General features: G+C 31.6%; 1 protein-coding gene across 4 annotated transcripts in view; it reads left to right on the plus strand.

Annotated features, from left to right (window-relative positions):
- LOC145291987 (uncharacterized) overlaps positions 1-20,569 on the plus strand; it is a 210,777-nt gene that overhangs the window by 174,790 nt on the left and 15,418 nt on the right. For all 4 annotated transcript variants that reach the window (XM_080137948.1, XM_080137944.1, XM_080137945.1 and 1 more), the window contains 3 exons: positions 2,993-3,111; positions 6,602-6,820; positions 17,278-19,409. In XM_080137948.1, the coding sequence (XP_079994074.1) occupies positions 2,993-3,111; positions 6,602-6,820; positions 17,278-19,409 (2,470 nt within the window). The remainder of the gene's footprint in view (positions 1-2,992; positions 3,112-6,601; positions 6,821-17,277; positions 19,410-20,569) is intronic.

A 20,569-nucleotide genomic window follows, 5' to 3' on the forward strand; every position in this document is an offset into this window, starting at 1 on the left:
CAGGTGATCGCTCATCCCCCTCTCAGTACAGGCCAATAAGTCTCCTGTGCGTCATGAGTAAGTTGCTAGAATCTGTATTAAATACAGAAGTAATCAAACATCTCAACAAAAATAACCTTCTTAGTGACACTCAATATGGTTTCCGTTCTGCTAGATCTACAGCAGATGTCCTTACAGTTATATCGCATAGGATTAGCAAATCTCTCGACGGTGGCAATCTTTCTAGGGCAATTGCTCTTGACATATCTAAAGCCTTTGATAGGGTATGGCATAAAGGTTTACTTCATAAGATCGCTAGCTATGGTATAGCTGGAAAAGTCTTCTCAATTATTAAATCATTTCTTTCTGATAGATTCATAAGAGTAGTAGTTGAGGGGCAAAAATCAGAAGCTCACAATATTAATGCCGGTGTCCCTCAGGGATCCATCCTGGGCCCAACTCTTTTCCTGATCTACATTAATGATCTTCCAAATCATATCCTTACATCATTTGTAGACATTTATGCTGACGACACTACCATTTATGGTACCACATCTAAGACAGTAAACGAGCAAGTTCTCTCCAATTCTCTCTCCTCTGATCTTGAGCACGTAGTACAATGGGGAAAGGAGTGGCTGGTTACTTTTAATGCATCTAAAACCAAGCTTCTCTCTTTACATCATCAACATTCTAATCCACATTTGTCATCAATTGAAATGAATGGCTCTCGTCTTCAGGAGGCCTCAAGTTTTGACAAGCTTCTGGGCTTGACCATTACTCCTGATCTTAAATGGAACACGTATATCAAATCTGTTGCCAAGGCCGCTGGAAAAATGGTGGGATCTTTCTATCGATCCAGTAGATATCTCACTGCTGATGCTATTCTCTATCTATATAAGAGCCAGGTACGTCCAAGGATGGAATACTGTTGCCACATCTGGGCAGGAGCTGCTAGAAAGAACTTGTCCTGCCTTGATAGAGTTCAAAATAGACTTCGTAGCCTCGTAGGAGATGTCCTTTTCTCCTCCTTGCAACCTCTATCTCACAGAAGAGATGTTGCGAGTTTGTCTCTGATGTATCGTTATTTTCATGGAAAGTGTTCAACTGAGCTTCAATCTATGGTCCCCCCTCGCCAAACTTTCACAAGAAACACTCGTCTAGCTGTAAACACTATCAATAATTTCCCCCACTCTTTATCTGTGCCTAAACCTAAACGTAGATTCCATGAACAAAGCTTCTTTCTTAGAACTGCACGCCTGTGGAATTGTCTTCCGTTTTCCTGCTTTCCGGCTGACTACAATATGGTTTTGTTCAAGTCTAAAGTAAATAAGTTCTTGATGAGCCGTTCCATATAAGTTATTAAATTTACCAAATTTTCATTACTAATGATTACTATATTGACCAACTTCTACTGTACACTCTTTAACCCTTATCCTTGAGTGGCCTCTGGGCCTTGATAATGTGGTGATGCCTTTGTAAAAAAAAAAAAAAAAAAAAAAAAAAAAAAAAAAAATGGTCACACACATTTTGCCTTTTATATATATAGATGGTTTGTAAAAATATATACTTGTAAATATCTTTGAAACTACAATGACTGCATTTCTGAAAATTGGTGTCAAAAATAAGATTGCTTTCAGTGCTTTTTATTATCTTTTAAAATTAATTGAAATTCAAAAATTGGTTTAAATTAAAAATCTATTTATTGATGTAGGTACTCATCATTGATCAATATTCATTTTTTATGCATTAGACATATTTAATATTCCTCCTACCAAATTGAAAAAAAATCCATCTATTCTCTAAGGATAAGTGATAAAGGGAGATCATTTGGTCTTGATATAATGATATTGTATTTTCTGTCTTTTTTGTTTAAATTATTAAGGTGGACGCATGCAATACATTCTACCATCTCTAAAATATTTATAATTTTTTAAGCATAAAATGTTCACAAAATTCTTAAATTAAAATTTTTTTTATAAACTCGTTCAAAATTTGAATGGGGCATCACTTTACTACACACATTTAGAAGTGAAATTAATTTAATAATTTAATAAAAAAAAATGTCCCCTCCCCCTCCGTAATGCATGCTATACTCAATTCAGAAAGGACATTTGTAATTAAAATTATTTTTTCACTATTTTACAAAATATTTTATAAAAATATTTTATATTAAATTTGCATAGATTACCTCCTCCTCATTAATTGCTAAAGATTTAATAGGTAATTTTCAAACTAATAAACCTTTCCTATTTTTATCAAACTCTGTTAGCTGATTTAGATTCTAGAAAAATGTCTAAATTTTAGGTTTTAAGAAGAAATTAAAATTTAAGAAATCTTGTTAAATTTGTGTCTAATAATTTGATTTTTATTATCAAAAGATATTTGAAATTTCAAATATCTTTTGATTGCTAATCAAAATCAAATTTCAAATGGAAATGTGTGCTCATATTCCCCTTAACAGCAACTCTTTTAAATATTCTTCCAAAGAACTGAAAATTACGGAATTGATTCAAATTTAATCAATGTGAGAGGTATCTGATTTTTTACGAACGGGCTTAAGAGTTTTCAGCTATTTTTATGCATAGAACTAAATTAGCAGTTGTATTCCAAAATTCCTGATGATCGGTTAATTTGTTTCAGAGTTTATCCAGCATAAACATATGAAAAACCCTTGTATTTATATTATCCACCTTAAAATCATGCAATATGAACTGTAGGGTTGAGTTGTTCCATAAATGTATTGAAGTAGATTTGGAAAAAGACTATTAAAACCTGGAACAAAATAATCATGGATGGTCTGAAACCTGAATCAAAATCTGTCCCTGAAATGAGCCATCTGAAAGATGCTTTGAAAGAAACAATTAAAATGTCCAATGCCCATGACAAGTGTATGCTGCCGATTTATCACATTTTTAGTTTCTTTTCTCCACGTTCATGTTTTTTTTTGTTTTTTTTTTATAGATAACTGCTTTATTTTCGAAATTGAACTGATTTTATGTTTCCTTCTCTTTAGGGCCGCCAATCTGATGACGAAGACTGGCAATGTCGTTTGCTTGAAAGTTTCTAAACAAGGCGCCATTTATCATGGATTAGCCACATTACTCAGCCAACCATCTCCTATAATGCAAAGAGGTTTTTAATTTTTCACCATTTCATTTTTGTAATCTGCTGATGAGCATTTCAGATTTTAGGAAAATTATTTTTCTCAACATAGAATTTCTCATTTCAAATTTTGTATACTTTAAATAATAAATTTTACATCAATGAAATATAATGGTATAGTTCAAAGTAAATGTTCCACAATGTATTTTTCGAGGTTTTGTCAAAGTTGAATGTTTTTAACCATTTGCTTTGATTTTTAGGATATTTGACAGTATTTTAAGCTTTTATGCAAACTACTATATTAGCAATTTTGATTTCAGTATGAATCTATTTCTATCAAAATATGTTTAATGTAATTTTATGCATAAGTATTTTTCTGTTTTACTGAAGCCCAGCAAGCTTAAAAGTAATTAATATGGTTTCCCTTTCTTATAAGCAATATATTTTTATATTCAATGTTAACTTCTACCCCTATCACATTTTATATATATATATATATATATATATATATATATATATATATATAAAATCTAAATAATATAGTTCTCTATAGAAACATTTTGTCATCTTTATAATTCATTAGTGTGGCTAGGTGTAGCAAGATTCAAAACCATCCCCCTCCCCCAGTGGTTAATGATTAAGCAAATGGATTTCTATTGGTAGAAATTATATTGTATGTAAATGAAATTATTAATTTATTTACATTTTTATGATACTGATAACCAAAAGTACTCAATTCTTTTTACAGAAGAATACTGTTTTTTTTTGTTTTTTTTCATCAATGATCCACCTATACAGAATAACCTGCATGAATATGTTTATGCATGCACACACACACACACGTGTTTGTGTGCGCGTGAATGTGTCTGTCTGGGTTAGATAAGTTCTGTGATCAAGAAATGGGGGGGAAAAAAATCTTTATTTTCTAGGTTACTATCCTTTAGTGAAGTGTATTCTGTATTTATAATTCATGACTATCTCACTTCGATTTGACAAATTTTTTTACATCTTTAAAACTTTAAAATTTAAGACATAATCTGCAGTGAATATCTTTGAAAAAATCTATTCACTCTAGCCCAATTTAACTACTGAGGAATGTCCACTGCTTTGAATTCATACAAATAATGCAAAAGTTATAGTAATATTTAGTTATATTTTGCTTTTGATATAAAACCTATTTTGAAAGTTTTCTAATATTTTTTGTTGTCCAGGTTTTCTATCTTGTATATTTTAGCTTTGTAGATCATTTTTCAAAGGGTGACTCTCACTATTTTTTTTTTTTAATTTTCTTTTTTGTTTATTTTACTTTACTTACATCCACATGTGCATTTTCCTCTTTATTCAGCAAAATCTGCTACCAAAAGAGTGCATATCTGTTACCGTAAAACGTTCTGTCCTGTTTGTTTATTTATTACTATTAATCATTTACTTTTACTTATCGTTTTCTTTTTACTGTTTCTTTTACTTCTAAACTTTTAAAAGTCTGTGTGTTCTTATCAATATGTTCTTACTTATGTGGGTGTGTGTGTTATTTCTTGCCTTGAAAGGTCTCGACGTGTACGTGCAATAACATAATCGTACATATCTGCTTGCCTTGTCCAGCAGATATCTTCTTGGATGCTGGTCTGCCATCTCGTGGGGAGTGGTCACTGCTGCAGACAGATGCATTGATGAACACAAGATAGGATTTGAAGCTTCAATTCTTAAAAGGCAAGCCTATATCTGGACCCTGGTTGTCGCGGAGAGATACTAATCTCCTGTCTGTTCCATCTGCAGGCCAAATCCAACTCTCAGCCCATGTGTCCGTCAACCGGAAGCCTACGACCACAATTCAGTGTCACCCTTAATTTCCGGTGCATTCTATCTAGGTTGACAAAAGGTGACTCGAGTTTGACGCCTGTCAAACCCAACCTTTTCTAACCACACTAAACTCGCTGATGGGAATCGAAAATATACTTACATAACTTACTATTTCTACAAACTTCCTAGATAGCATTTAAACTGGGATTCCCAATACTACATATTTATTGCTGATAATATTTATTAAAATGCACAACTTAAAATAATTTTGTTAAATACTAGCATAGAAATCCAATGTTGCTTAAAAGTAAAGCTGAAAATCTGGGATAATCTTTATAAGATGCAATATATATATATATATATATATATATATATATATATATATATATATATATATATATATATATATATATTCAATAAAAACATGTGTGTATTTGTTAACAATATTCATGTTATTAGTGTCCATTATATTACATATGTCTAATGGAGGTGACATCTGCACTGACTATAATGAATTTTTTCTAATTCTGTTTTTTTACTTAGATGACAAACATTTAACCTCACTTTTAGTTTTTAAATACCTTTTATAAGTGTGTGCATGGTTTGATCAGCTAAAATATGATACATTTAATTATTACCATATATTTTTCCAATAGAAAGTTTAAAAGTTTGAAATCCTGGTCAGTGTAGCCATGTTCTCTTTATAACTTCCATCCCACAAAAGAGATGTTGCGAGCATGTGTTCGCTATTTTCATGGCAAGTGCTCATCTCAGCTTTGCTCTATGCAAACCACATGATTTAAATCTGATATAACGAGAGTAGAAAATTTGGGTTTACTTTTGGCCTTGCTTCCCTTATTTTGTCCTTTAGTCCTCACATTCCATGAGCAATGTTTCTGACAAAGGGGAAAGAATTGCAGTTTTCTGGGTTGGAATCTGTTAAAATGTTTTTGACTCCAATGTTATATAACCATGGTTATGACAATCAACCAATCAGAAGCTTCAAATGTTACTATAAAAAATATTGAATTTCAGATTCAATTCAGTTTGCTGTCAACCTCTGTCTCGAAACGACTGAATCGTGACTATATTGATTCTTCACTGCCAGCTTTGTTACTAAGAATTACTCAACACTCGAGATCGTGACTGCATTGATTCTTTGCTAATTTGATTTACTGCCGCCATCTTTGTTCAACAAAATGTCTCAACACTTAACAGAATCTATCAACACTTATCAGTAAAACAAACTATCTGTGGATAACATGTATGCTACTTGTACCTAACTAGCATTGATGAGAATGAAATAGTCATTTTAGTTTTTATTTGTTTTCACATTTTTAAACTTAAAGTACACAACTTCTATTATATTCAATTTAATTTGCTGATTCTTACTTTTAGGTAATTATTTAGCATTCATCTTGGCCAGACTAAGTAATTTTTAAATAAATTGTGACAAAGTACATACTTATATTGCTAATAATTCAATACATCAATAACAAATGACAATTGGTCAGAAACAAAATTTTATTTGTCAGTTTAAATGCTATTTGTGTGTCCCTTGAAAAAAAAAATGACAGGATGACTTCATATGTTAGATATTTATATAAATTATGTAATATTTACATTCCGTGACTTTCATTGTTTGTTCATTAACATTTTGTTTTAGTATTATTACAATCAGTAGATTTTTAAAGTGCACATTTGAAATATTTTATTTCAGCCAATGGGCCAAAGAAACCAGCTCAACATCGTCATCGTAGTGAAGAGAATCTCTTCAATGGTCCTCACAGAGAAAGTGAACGCCCACAGGTTAAACCACAACCAGCCGCTAAGCCAGAGTTTCGTGAAACTAGCTTGCCCCGCCAACCACCACTGCAGATGAATGATTCACGTCCTCCATATCCCCGTCCTGGCCCTCAATCTTCTCCCTCTCCAAATAGTAAGTGTTTGTATTCATTTTGTTTCTTTTCGAATAGGAAAAAAGTTTATTTTTTTATTTTTGATTAGGAGTAGAATCCAGAGTGGGTGGAAGAACCAAACGATTGTTTCATATGCTTTATTTCTTCTTCTTCTTCAAATATCGCATAAGTTTATTTAGAACTAGCAATCGGTGCCCGGCGTTGCCCAGGTGTTTTGAAGTGTATGCTGAGGAAAAAAAAATGGTCAATTTTTTTAAACTTTGACCCCTATTATGACCTCTTAACATTTATTGTTTAGGGATCAAGTATAGTTAATAAGTTAGATCCATGTCCAAGGAATCTATATATAAAATATCATGTGTTCAGACCTTAAATTGTAGGAGAAGTTTGGTAGAGTTCTCAAAGGTTTAATTGTTGAATATTGACCACTTAATCGCCAAATTTCTGTCGAAAACCTATCACATCGATTTTCCCAAATCTCAGTACCCTGTATATCAAATTTCGAATCTGTAGGCTTAAAATTGACAGAGTTTTAGCGTAGGGAAATGCACACAGACACACACAGACACTATCACTTATACATATATATATAAACATAAACATCATATATATAAGGATAATAGTACGCCATATATATAACAAAAGACCATTATTTACTGAAGTGAAAGGAAAACCCGGGGGAACTTTACCCAGAAATAAATCTATATTTTTTTGTGTGTAATGATAGTCTGGTACTTATACAGTTTAGTGACGACATTAGAAAATGGAAATATTGAAAAAAAAATTTTATTGTACGTAACTGTTATAGACTGAAGTTCTCCGAAAAAAAATTTCACTTCATTTGATCAAGTAGTTTTTTTTTTTTTTTACAGCGAAAAACAATGATTTATCACGGCTACGTCAACGTGGCCATTTTGGAAATGTTATTGCAGGCCCAGGAATTCCCCAAGGGCAGGTAACTGCCGTACATAGCAGAATACCTCCATTTTAGGCCAATCTAGCCCTTTTTTCCCCCCACCAGAATGAGATTTTTTTTTTTGTTTTTTTTTTTTGCGAAGACAGATGCCATTTTTGGGGTGTTTTTTTTTTTTTTTTAATTTGTAACAGAAGTAAATAAACGAAGTTTCGAAGTTATCCATGCGTGTCCAACTGAGCATGTTTCGAAAATAATCTTGTATAAAAATTCTTCAATTCTTTGCATTTTTCAATTTCTTTGCATATTCAATAGTATTCTTATTTAAAAAAAAAAACACAAAAAAATTGCAGATCTTAAAAAAAAAGAAAAAAAACGTAAAAAAATTGCAGATGTGTTGTGCGCATCTCAATATGGCGAGAAAAAAAAGGCTAGATTGCGAAATTTGGCCTAAAATGGAGGTATTCTGCTAGGTACATTTCCAAAATGGCCACGTTGACGTCGTCATGATAAATAATTGTTTTTCGCTGTAAGAACAAAACTACTTGATCAAATGAAGTGAAATTTTTTTTCGGAGAACTTCAGTCTATAACAGTTACGTACAATAAAATTTTTTTTCAATATTTCCATTTTTTAATGTCGTCACTAAACTGTATAAGTATCGATAGTCTTATCAACACCCCTTTTTTTTCTATTTATTTAAAAAGAAAATACAACTTTATACAAATTCCCTATTAGTTTTTTTTTTCGGTTCTCTTATACGATGATCATCTTTATTTAACTATTATGTGTAATTATATTCATACAGATATTCTATATGATTTATATTTGCGTAATATTTGCGTAGAAATGAAGAAAATCAAATTTACTGTGTATTTATCGTGTTGCCATAACAACGTGACGTAGCCAAGGACGGTAGTGGACGTGAGTGTGTGCGTGTGTTTTCGTGCTGTATTGTTTCGTATCTTATCAACTTCTTCGAATCTATGTGTACAGTAATACAAACCCGTTTTTCGAGCTGAATAAATGTGTTACATTGAATAAAAACACGAAAAATATATCCAGTTTGGTAGAAAAGTAACTTATCTTGCCTTTGATAACATTTATTTGTTATATATTTGTTTTTTGACAACTTTTTCGAATCTATGTGTACAGTAATACAAACCCGAAATGGAAAGACCACGAGGGAACGCGCGTTTTACATAAAAATAAGTATTTTTAAATTTTATCTTTCTAGCTTTAAAAAAAGTTTTAAAATTTTATCAGCCGGCATAATTTATTTTTAAATATTGAAAAATTTCAGGAAAATTAATTTTTGCTAGATTTTCAAAACATTGTTTTCGTGTTGTGTACATGTCTGCGGCTAGCACCAGAATGGCGGCCGTGGATGTCGTAGGTTGGATTGTAAGATTGTGTAAGATTCGTATTTTTTTAATTTGTAAATAACAAGTTAGAAAAAAATTAAACCCTTCCAAGATGGACAATAAATAAAGCCATAATATTTTATGGTAAAGTTAAGAGCCTACGAACCATAGTTTTTTAGGAGGTGATTATTGGATTAACCAATCAGAAATCGTCTGTGGCACACACATCTCTGTTTTTATAGATATATAGATCATACTTTTTAGATAGGAAATATCTTTACTCTTGCAATCCCTCTTGTCACTCAGATTTACAAGTGCATCAATGTAAAATCTAAGATATGCTTAGATTTTACATTGATGTTTTAGCACTTAAAATGTTTTTTTATAAAAAAAGACTTCACATAATGATGCATTTTAGAACACAATTTGTGGTGCTACCAGATCAGGCTGTCTGAAGATCCTGGCTTTCTAACCAAAAATGCACCAAACATTGTTTCCTTTCACTTTACAAAACTCAATCATGTTCTGCAAAGTCAAAAACAATTTCCTTTTTGCAAAACACTCAAATCAAACCTCATGAATAAATATTATGAATAAATAGTTGAAGATATGAAGAACTTAAAAAATAAAAGTTTTTTCCAAAATGACTAGATTCTGCATTAAATAACCTAAAACGAGTTAATATACCATAAAACAAAAGAACCAAACAACCACTTAAACACAATTGTCCTTCTTCCCACTCATTATTTATAGAGTTAAGTTCAATTTGCTAATAGTAAAATGAACTGACGTCATTGCACTAATCAGTTATTTCCCTTTATGTACTAATGCCTTTCTAGAAATATAAATAAGGCTTCAATCTCATCACTGACAGCTATCACTTTAAATTGCTGAGATACAATTTGAACTCATAGATGTCAGTGATAAGATTAGCCTGTCAGCTTTAGTGCTGTGCTACTCAACTGCAGTAGTGGCAGCATAGGCTCATTCTGCTCGTGTTGCAAAGGTTGACGTCAAGCTCAACAAAGCATGCAAGATGAAATCAACCAACCTGCCATTTGTGTACAGGATATCCAGATTCATCGAGAGGCAATAGCAAAGGCAGAGTTTGACAATTTGGACACGAAGAGGTGCTGCAGCAACTACCATCCCACAGGAGCTTTGCCACTGTCAAAGGCCTCTGACAAGCAACTCCAACGTCCTTCCACCTGCATTGTAGAATAAATCAGTTAAACAACAACAAGACTCTTCTGGCACCAAAATAAGACCACCCAGAAGGAATTCACTCTCTAAAAAAAAAAAAGAAAAGTTTATAAAATGATGTAGAATTCTTTTAAAAAATTTTAAAACAGCCTAAATCTGATAAAACTTCCATTCTAAAACATCTGCATATATTTATAAAACAAAATTTAGGTGGGGGTGGGGGGCTTTGAATGACTCATCAATGTTTATATGCTGGAAAATCGATCACTCAATCTTTTGATATATTTTATGAAAAATGGTGGATATTAAATTCAACAAATTATCTTTGAAAGGAATGTTATTTTATTACGATAAAAAGTACTGTATTTGATACACTGTTGCTTTATTCTTACAAAGAACAGATTTAATTTTTATTCTCCTGCCCAAACAAAGCCATAATAATGAAAGGGGAATAAAAGTAATATACAGAGGCTGCCTAATCTGAAGTCATGCTCTTGCCACTAAGCTATGCATCCCAACAATTTAAAGTTTGCATTTTATCTTGTGTACATGTATATCTATTCTTTTACCTATCTAATAAAGTAAAGTCAGTCATTTTCACCATTTTTAATTCTAACAAATCGGTATTTAATTCTGTTTGGCCATGTTCTTTTTAACATTGGTCCATATTTAGAATAAAATGTAATTTAAATTAATTCTTCATTGAAAATAAGAGTGGATGCAGCTAATAATTTTATATAAAAAAATTGATGAAAAAATATTGTGCTTTCCTAGTGTTTGCACTAATATTCATATAAAATAACGTTTTAAGTTTTAAGAGAAAAAATTATTTAAAAAATTAGCCATATATATGTAAAAATTAAGAAACTATCTAAATATTTTTTATATCAATAGGCAACGGTATCTTGCTAATATTAGCCAAATATGTTAACAAGTACAAGTGGTAGTATAAAATTCTAATTGTGTGTGATATATAGTGGAGAATACTCATTCATTCTCAAAAAGAAAATGGTGGAGCAGAATTGTTGGAAATAACTAAATTTGCTTATTTTAAAAGGGAAAAAAAGTTGGAATATTTATTTTTCAAATTTGAATTTAAATTGTTAACTGTTATAGTTGTGTTGTTCATAAAAAACATTGCAAGCTTTTGTTTCTAAAAGTTTGATGATATTAATTGTAGAAAACCTTGTACATTTTTATCCAGATCTCATGAATACTACTTGCATGTAATAAATAGAATCGGAAAGTGTAAATTTTTTTTTTTTTTTATGTCTATCTAGATCTTTTTCACTCATTTTTATTTTTTGTATTATTTCTTCTGGTTACTAGTGTTATTTTCATGTTTCAGCTGATGTAACCTCCGCCCTTCTTATAGAACTCAGAAATTTTTCTGTTGAACTCTGGAATCTATGGGGAACTTTGAACAGAACCTTTTATTTAATCCATAAAGGGTAGCATGCTTTTCCGTCAGCCATGACCAAAAGACCTGTGGTGTAACAAATAAAGTATTAGGTAAAATTCAGTTGTGATACTCTTCCAGAGGTTGGAGGTTCAATCTTCAGATTTTCAAGTTTGACAAGGTACACCTGAAGAAGGTTGGAAGGTACATCGCCTGAAACATTGTGAAAACAACACTTAAGACGAGAATAGTAGTTCGAATAATCCAAATGGGATTTTGGAATCATTTAGATGAAAATTTATGTTGGTTACAGCAAGACTGGTGTTATTTTGGTTATTACTGTCATTTCGATTGCTTTACCTCTGGTCATTTTCCGATGTTTATAAAAATTGCTTACATTCTTGGAATCTGAAAACAGGTTTTCCATTCAGTCTAAAGAGATTAATCTTGTTCGGCTGTCCTTGTTATTTTAATTGCATCTTTATATTTTTGATAATTTATATTTTTGATAATTTATATTTTTGATAATTTATATTTTTGATAATTTATATTTTTGATAATTTATATTTTTTGATAATTTAACTTATGAATTTTTTTTTTTGTTTTTTTTCATCATTCATTTCAAATTTATCTTTACGAATTTATATCTTGAACATTTTGACATTTTTTGCTTTGATTTCAAAAAGAAAATTGTATTTCATAGACAGTATAAAGTAGAATAGTTTTGTTTATATTAATTGAAGAGATAAAAAGTGTTCCAAAAATTTGTAGCAGTCGTTCTTGAAAATTTACAATATTGATCCAGTCTTCTCTAGTATTCCATTTGTTCTATCTCTTCGGCTAATTTTACTCTGTGTAGAATAAGTAAATGTTCTAAAGTTTGTATAAGCAGAGTTAGGAAGTCAGCTAAATAAAATGTCTTCAAGAATTGCCAACTCTTGACTTTCCATTTCAGAGAGTTATTTAAAAAAAAAGAAAAAACTCTAATTCCTTCAAAAATTGTTGATTCTGACTCTTCACTTTTGACTACAACGATGCTCTTATGAAGAGTGTTTAGTCAACTCTGATGTTGATTGGTCAATGCTTTGCTCAACACAAGGTTTTTGTTTCTAGAGTTCTATATAACATCATCATTCAATTCAATTTTAAATAAACGAGTTGATGTATTTTATGAGGCTAGATTACTCCTTCCATAAGTTTCCAAGTGAAAAAAAAAACAAAAATAAAATATTTCATTTCTCTTTCTTTGGTCCGTATTGAACTTTATCAACACTTATCATTTCAAAGCATCTATATGTTAATAAGGTAACAATTGTTTTTTGTTAGATAACATTATTTTTGCATTATCTCATTGCGATTTCCAGAATGTCTGTACCTTCAATAGAAATCTGCAAAAAGTCCCAATTGTAATGATAAATCGGGTAGCAATAAAATCCAAAATAAAAACTCTTAATTTATCTAAATAAAAATCTACAATTACATCCATTTTTTTTTTCTCTAATTTGATGTTTTCATAAAAAAATCTTAATTTCTAATTTTGTTCTGGAAAATATATTAGTTCCTACATTTTTTCTTTCTTTATTATTTTTTTTCCTGTATATGACATTTCATGCTCTTACCCAAAAATTTTAAGTCATGATTGAACTATTTTGTTTTATTTTTTGTTGGTTTCTATTATTTTTCTTATGTTTCTATTTATTTTTATAATCATGCATTTTAATAAATGAAACTTATTTCTCTCCGAATTCGACTTCGTATCACTTTCCATTCCAACTTTTTTTTTTTTTTTTTTTTTTTTTTTTTTCAATACATGAATAAAAATGGCAACTGGCATTTTTTCAGACCATCGTTATAGATCTCTGTCAGAATCTGAGGGTTCACAAGAACTCCATCGACAGAAAAACGTGAAAGATCTTGTTCTGGAAGCAGAATGGAGAGAATTTTCTGCAAGACGTTCAAAGCCTTTTAATACTTCCTCTTCTTCACTCAGCAATGGGGTTGTTGGCAGCTTAAGCCATTCCAACCTCAACACTGCTACCACCCATAAAGTTAGTGGCAGTATGAGCAATATCAGGCTTGGTAAACATTTCTCACCAAATATTAAAAAATGTTTTCGTGGTTATAATGCACCACCATCATCATGGAGGTCTGTTCCAAACTTCCGTAAGTTTGTCTGCACAAAAAGCACACAAAGATCTAGCATTAAATTGTCTCCTTTCCAAACCCAACAACAATGACATGCAAAAAAGTTTTCCTCTCCTAAACATTTCAAAACCAATGAATGATTTTCATTTTGTTGTTGGGTATAGTCAAAGTAATTAAACCTTTCTCCCTATGAACCATTACCTGCTTTCATTTGCATGTTAGATGAATAATTTCATCAGCTTTTATACATTTTTCTTTTAAATATTTGCTTTTTGTATTTTCAAATAAATTGGCAGCTATTTTTTTTTTTTTTTTTTTTTTTTTTATAGATTCACTTGATTTGCTTGGAGCTTTTGAATAATGTATATTTTATTTACTTTACCCATTACGCAAAGTTAAAGTTATGATGATTATAATTTCCTGATATCCAAATGTCATTTTAACTTGGTATTTTCAATATAAGAAAATAAGGCACCTATTCCACGATCAACAAGAATTAGTGAAAATTTGAATCTTGTAAAAGCTTTGCTAAAGTCGATAAACTAAGTCACAACAAAGACTTGAGAGGTAACAGGAAAATGATTTTACTCTCCACCCTTGCAAAACACAAATTTGTTCAATGGATGAACACTTGATAGAAAGGATTGGGTAATCTTAAAAAGAGAAAGAAGAAAAAGAAAAACGTGAACTTTGAGAAGTCAATCACAGATGGAAATTATTAGCCAAAAGCAGTAGATGCCTCCTCGAACATCCCTATTTGCTCATTAGTGCTCTTGGCAACACTTAAAAATACAAATGACACTGCTCTACTAGGAATGAGGCATTGATATAAGATATGAGAAAATTACTTTTTTATTATTCTTTTTTAATCAAATGCATAGTACTCTTGCCTGCTACAAGTTTCTCCAATTACTGGGAAATGCTTCAAAAATATTTTTATTTTCCATTTTAATCAACAATATAAAAAACATTTGAAATCTTAAATAGTTAACCAGCTTTACTACCAATAATTTTTGTCTAATTATAGAAATGAAGGCATCTTTCATTGCATTTATAAAATGATTTTGTTTTTATACATCTCAAATAACTTATATAGTCAGCATCAGTTTCCTAAACCCATGAAATTTTCCATTGCCTAAGATGCAGACTCACATGCAGTATTTCCACTGATTGCAATAGCCAATCTGTAAGAAGCATACACAGCTACAAATGTTATATCTACAAATCTGTTCTGTTGGTGTGGTTCTATTTTGTTGTGTTTACACCTTGTTCTCTCGACCGCTCTGTGATTATCCACTTCTGATTAACTACTACCATTGAAGATGGTATTAAACAGAGTTTTCCTACGTGACAAAATCAATATCAAAATATTTGAATTTTTTTTTTATAAACACCCTTAAACCAAAACTGTAAGTAGGCAGTTCTGCATAGAGAATGTCTTTTCAAAATCCATACTTCAAATATGGGTCAACCTCATGAGAAGCTGTGATCTATCAAAGATTGATGCATATAGGGTTTCTCCTTCAAGGTAATGCCCAACGTGCAGCTTAAGTGGAAGCTATTCAGTTTACACTCCTATTGTGCAATTACTCATATAATACAAAAGTGTACTAATATTACGCAGACTTTATACATTATTTTTTGTCATATAAATAAAAATTAAAATTCAAATTTAAGAAATCATAGACCTAACAAGTTTAATAAATTTCCTCATTTCTACTAAATGTTAACGTAAAATCTTGCTCAGCAGAGTTCTGTTAAATTCAAAAATACTCCTCCCCACAAGTCTGAAACAGTCTTGTGGGGAGGAGTATTGCTGAATTTTTTTTATGATAAATTTGTCTTTTTTTTTTCTTTTTTTTTTTTTTAGTTTAAAAATACTACTTTATTTTTTTATTTATTTATTTTTTTTTTTTAATAAATGCTGAATGTAAACCCTGCACATTTTTTAAAAGTTTCATTTAATGCATGTTTTAGCATATAGTCATATTCATGTATATTTTAGTAGATAAAATCTCAACAAATTCAAATTTCTATTTATCTGCACTTGCTTCCTTTCCCCTAAACTGAAACATTACAAAAGAAAATCACTTGAAAGAAATTTAAGAAAAGAATACAAATTAGCATTTCTTCATTTCCTGTTTCACATTTACCTTTTCTTTCTTTTTTTTTTACTTGATAAATTTGAATAATTCACTGATTGTTTCTGCATGTTTTTGCATTTTATATCTTTTCTCATTGTTACTATCTCTGTTTTCATAAAATTGGCAAAACAATAAAAATGAACTATTGTATCACACACCAACAGTTAATAGAATAAAAACACTTGAATGCAATATGTTAGGAAAGTATTTTTTATTCTCTCGCTCTCATATTACACATAACATCATCAAATACCAAATATTAGGTTTGTGCAAAAATAATGTCGTTTTTAATCAGAGAGAGATATATATATGTCAAAAAAACATTATTTTTTGTACCAACCTAAAAGATTACTGTCATAGCAAGGTTGTTATCACTTCACAACATTCATTCATGCAAGCGATATAAAAAATTTTTTTTTTTTTAAAGAGTGAAGGAATGCATGATTGGCTTAGTAGATATTTTCATAGCCTACAAAATTGGCTAAAATCAAGTACAAATCCTATCAGATCCTTTGCAGTGATTTATGTACAAATACTGTTGAGAAAAGTATTGTAATAGAAGATACTACTCAGACAAGCGGCAGTGCATCTGTTTGGTCTATCAAGTAATGGAATTGGGCATGAAAAAGAAGAAAAAATCTTTGTAGATGGATTCTTATATATATATATATATATATATATATATATATATGTGACATATTCCATTATTAATTTTGGAAAAATTTATATATATATATATATATATAATGCGGCATTAATTTGCATATGAGAGGAATAGCAACTATAAGAAGGACCAATTGAAAAGGACAGGGAATTGAGTTTTTGACAGCCAAGAGAGTGTAGATGTTGTGAATTATGGTTTAAGTTAAGAAGAATTGGTATGTATCACAATGTTGGAGAGGAGTTTTGCCAATGTTTTCTTTTTAGTATGAACCTAGAATTTTCCCCTAGCTATTTGTAAAAATGTTCAGTGACGTATAAGCATCATTTATAATACTTATTGCATTTCATCACTAAAAAAAAAAGGGTTGCTCGAAAAAGGACAGTCCAAACCAAAAAAATATTTCCCATTCTATGAAGAAGCTTTTGATATTAATTTTTGTACAAATTTATATTCATTTTTATTTAAAATAAAACTTTTTTATGTTCCTATAGAAAGTGTTTATATTTTATTCCTAATTGTTACTTTTATAGATTTGCATCTAATATTAATGAATGTATTTTATAATCTGCAATAAAACTTATTTTATTTCTTATATCTAGTAGTACAACCTTGCTGATTAAATTTGTTTTTGTTTTCCCTCTCAAGGTGAAGGGTCTGGACAAGATCCACGGAGCATGAGGTATCCTCCGAACAATTTTCCACATCCTGATGCCAACAGACCTCCACAGCATCATCAACAGCATCGGGGAGAGGATCCCAGATCAAGATCATCATCAAGTTTACGGCCAGAAGAAATGGGTGTCTATCAGAAGCAGATGCCTCCCCATCAGAATATTCATGGTAGCATCTCTGCCAGTGCCTTGACTCCTACCCCTAATGCCAACATTCCTGGTGATGATTACAGAATGCTTACCAACAACAAAAGATCACCACCCCAACGTCAGCCACACCCAGAATCAAACTCCCCTGCACAGCAGCCGATGCCATCACAACAGGCCATGCCCTCACAACCGCCCTACATGAATGGCAACGTAAGACAAATCTATGAACAGCGCCCACAGCATATGGGTGCTGATCCACCACATTTTGCTGGACCAATCCAGAGACCACCGGACCAAGATCCCAAAATAGCTGATAACAGATACATGGATCAACATCCAAGAGGACCTGATAATGCTCGACACATGAACTATTACAACAATAAAGCGGATCCTGGAAAATATCAACATCCAGGAAAGGATCATCACAGGAATAGTTATGGTCCTCCAGATAGAGGCAATAACTACACTCCCAGCCCAATTCCAACATACCAACCGAAGCCAATGGTGAATCACTCATCAACAATGAATCATTCTCCAGTATCAAGTCTGCCAAAAGATGACCGTCCGTATTCCATGGCGCCTCCAGTTAGTTCACATGAACGACCAGAATTTGGTAGTGTACAATTACGTCCCCACTCGGATGACATTAGTGCTGATAAAGTCCGTGAATGGCAAGAAAAGTATGATGTTGATTATTCAAATAATTCTTATAACCATGCTGGCCCATTGGAACAACCAGTCGTCAAGCATCCACACTTTATGGAATCACACTTTATGGAATCTCCTGAACAAAAATCTGCCACTTCACATTATGCAAAGATTTCACCAGAAACTCGAGAAATCAATGATATACCGAAAGCTTCCGTCAATAATCAGGCGCGGCAGCAACATTTTTATGAAAAAACTAAACAACGAATCCAGGAACCAGCGCCACCATTTCACCAACTGCAACGAGCAGGGGATCAAGAAATAATGAAGAAACCTGCTGTTCCACCCAAAACAATTACTTTGAAATCAGTTGACAAAGGATCCCCAGTAAATGACATACCCATGATTAATGTCCATGATAAACGGCCAATCCAACCACAGTCACAAATGCAAGTTCCACCACAGAATGTTTACAATGTACGTTATGCACATCAGCAGCAGCAAAAGCAGGTCGTCCAGTCTCGCCCTATAATGCCACATCAAGCAACTGAGAAGCCCAAAACTCCTGACATGACAGGAGGAGGAAGTAAATCCAACTTACAAGAGATCGATCAGTCTGATCTTCCTCCACCTCCTGAAATACCACCAGACCTTCCCCCTCCCCCTGCACCTGAAGACCTTCAAGAAATGATGCCGCCACCTCCTCAAGATGTAAGAATGACCTATCACTCGGATACCCAACACTGGCAACATCAGCAGCAGCAGGTCACTCACAGATATAATGGCCCTCATGATTTTGGTTCGTCTATACAAAACTACAAATCTGGAAGTCCAGGTCAGAGAGGTCAAGAGTTCAGTGATGGCAACAGAGTACCACCTATGGATCAAAATAATTACAAAACTTATCCTACTCAAGTAAATAACTATGACGGCACTTCATACGATAGAAGGTCTGTTGAAACCCAAGGGCCACCCAGTCTTCAACACGTCTCAAATTCACACGAAGATCCAAGGATGTCCTATCCACAGTCAAATGTGTCTCCTCCACGGCCACCAGTGAATGCATCCAATAACAGTAATTGGGACCGAGAAGATAAAACTAAGATCCTCAAACAGGAGGACATAAATATGAATCGCATCCGAGAGACGGAGATCCAAAAACTTTCAGAAATGAAATATCGCACACCCCAAGAAGAAGATCGACTGAAAAAATTGTGTTTGGAAGAAGAATTCCAGCGTAGAGTGCAAGAAGTTGGAGATGATGACGACAATGAATCTGAAACTGAAATCAGTCCTTACAGACAACAAGTAAGTTTTTTATCGATGGGTGTATAAAAAATATTGACAAAAAGATTCATAGATAAAACTCCCAAAAATGGAATAATAAAACTGATTATTAACCATTTTGGTGAAAACTGCAATTATATGTGCCAAATTTTTTGTTAACAGTTGAAATAGAATTTACACACTGTATTTAAAAAAAAATTGAGTGACTTTTAAATATCTCATCAATCATTCTTAACTCTATTGAAAAACTGAATTTTACGAAATCTTCAAAGCAAGAATCAAACTATTTTAGTGGTAAATGTATCTGCACAAGATTTAAAAAAGTATTTCATAAGCGAAAAATATTGATTTAATTTTTTTTTCTTTTTATATGATCAAGAAATTTTATTATGCAGAAAAGAGTTAAGCATCAAATTTTCAGATAAACTTTTTAAAAAATTTAATGCAAGAGTGAGGGGGATACTTTTCTTATAATTTTACCATAAAATGCTTTCCTATTGGTGTTTTTCACCTGACTATTAGTTCAAATAATCAAAGCTTTTTTAATGCATTTTATAATTTGAAAAGTGGTCACTAATCAGTATTAAAAAAAAGATATTTTTTAATTTAAAAAAAAATTCATAGCAAAAAGAATTTAGCAGAACTAATTTAAAGCAAATTTAACAGAAAAGCAGTTTCTTGAAAATAAATATGATATCAAATATTTTTTATCATCTATTATAATGTGAGTTTTACATCTGCCGAGGCTTTTTTCTATATATTTTAATAACATAAAGTACATGCTAAAGCATACTTTAGTTCTGGGATTGAGTTATGTTTAAAAAAGAAATTTTGTTCTAATTGGCTGTAATTTATAATTTACTGAACAAGTCACCCAACTTTCGTTTAGCAATATATTTCTTGTGCCCCTTCCCCCTCACTATGTTCATTCAACTCCTGAGTGATTCTTTTCTCAGCATGGTCATCTAATTTACATGTTTGTACATACCATAACCATGAATGTAAATTAGATGGTAAAATAATCTCATTTTATATAATAAAAATAATACTTTTATATAAAGGTGATAGTGTAAATGTAAAGACGCTTATTTTTAGTTATACTTTTTGTTCCATTTTACTTCAGTCGAATTTCTCAGAAATTAAGGGCCTCCTTTCCTGCGGCTAACATATGAAATACACAT

This window comes from Euprymna scolopes, chromosome 13 (assembly GCF_053919585.1).
Source record: "Euprymna scolopes isolate OS-2025 chromosome 13, ASM5391958v1, whole genome shotgun sequence".
Taxonomy (NCBI): domain Eukaryota; kingdom Metazoa; phylum Mollusca; class Cephalopoda; order Sepiida; family Sepiolidae; genus Euprymna; species Euprymna scolopes.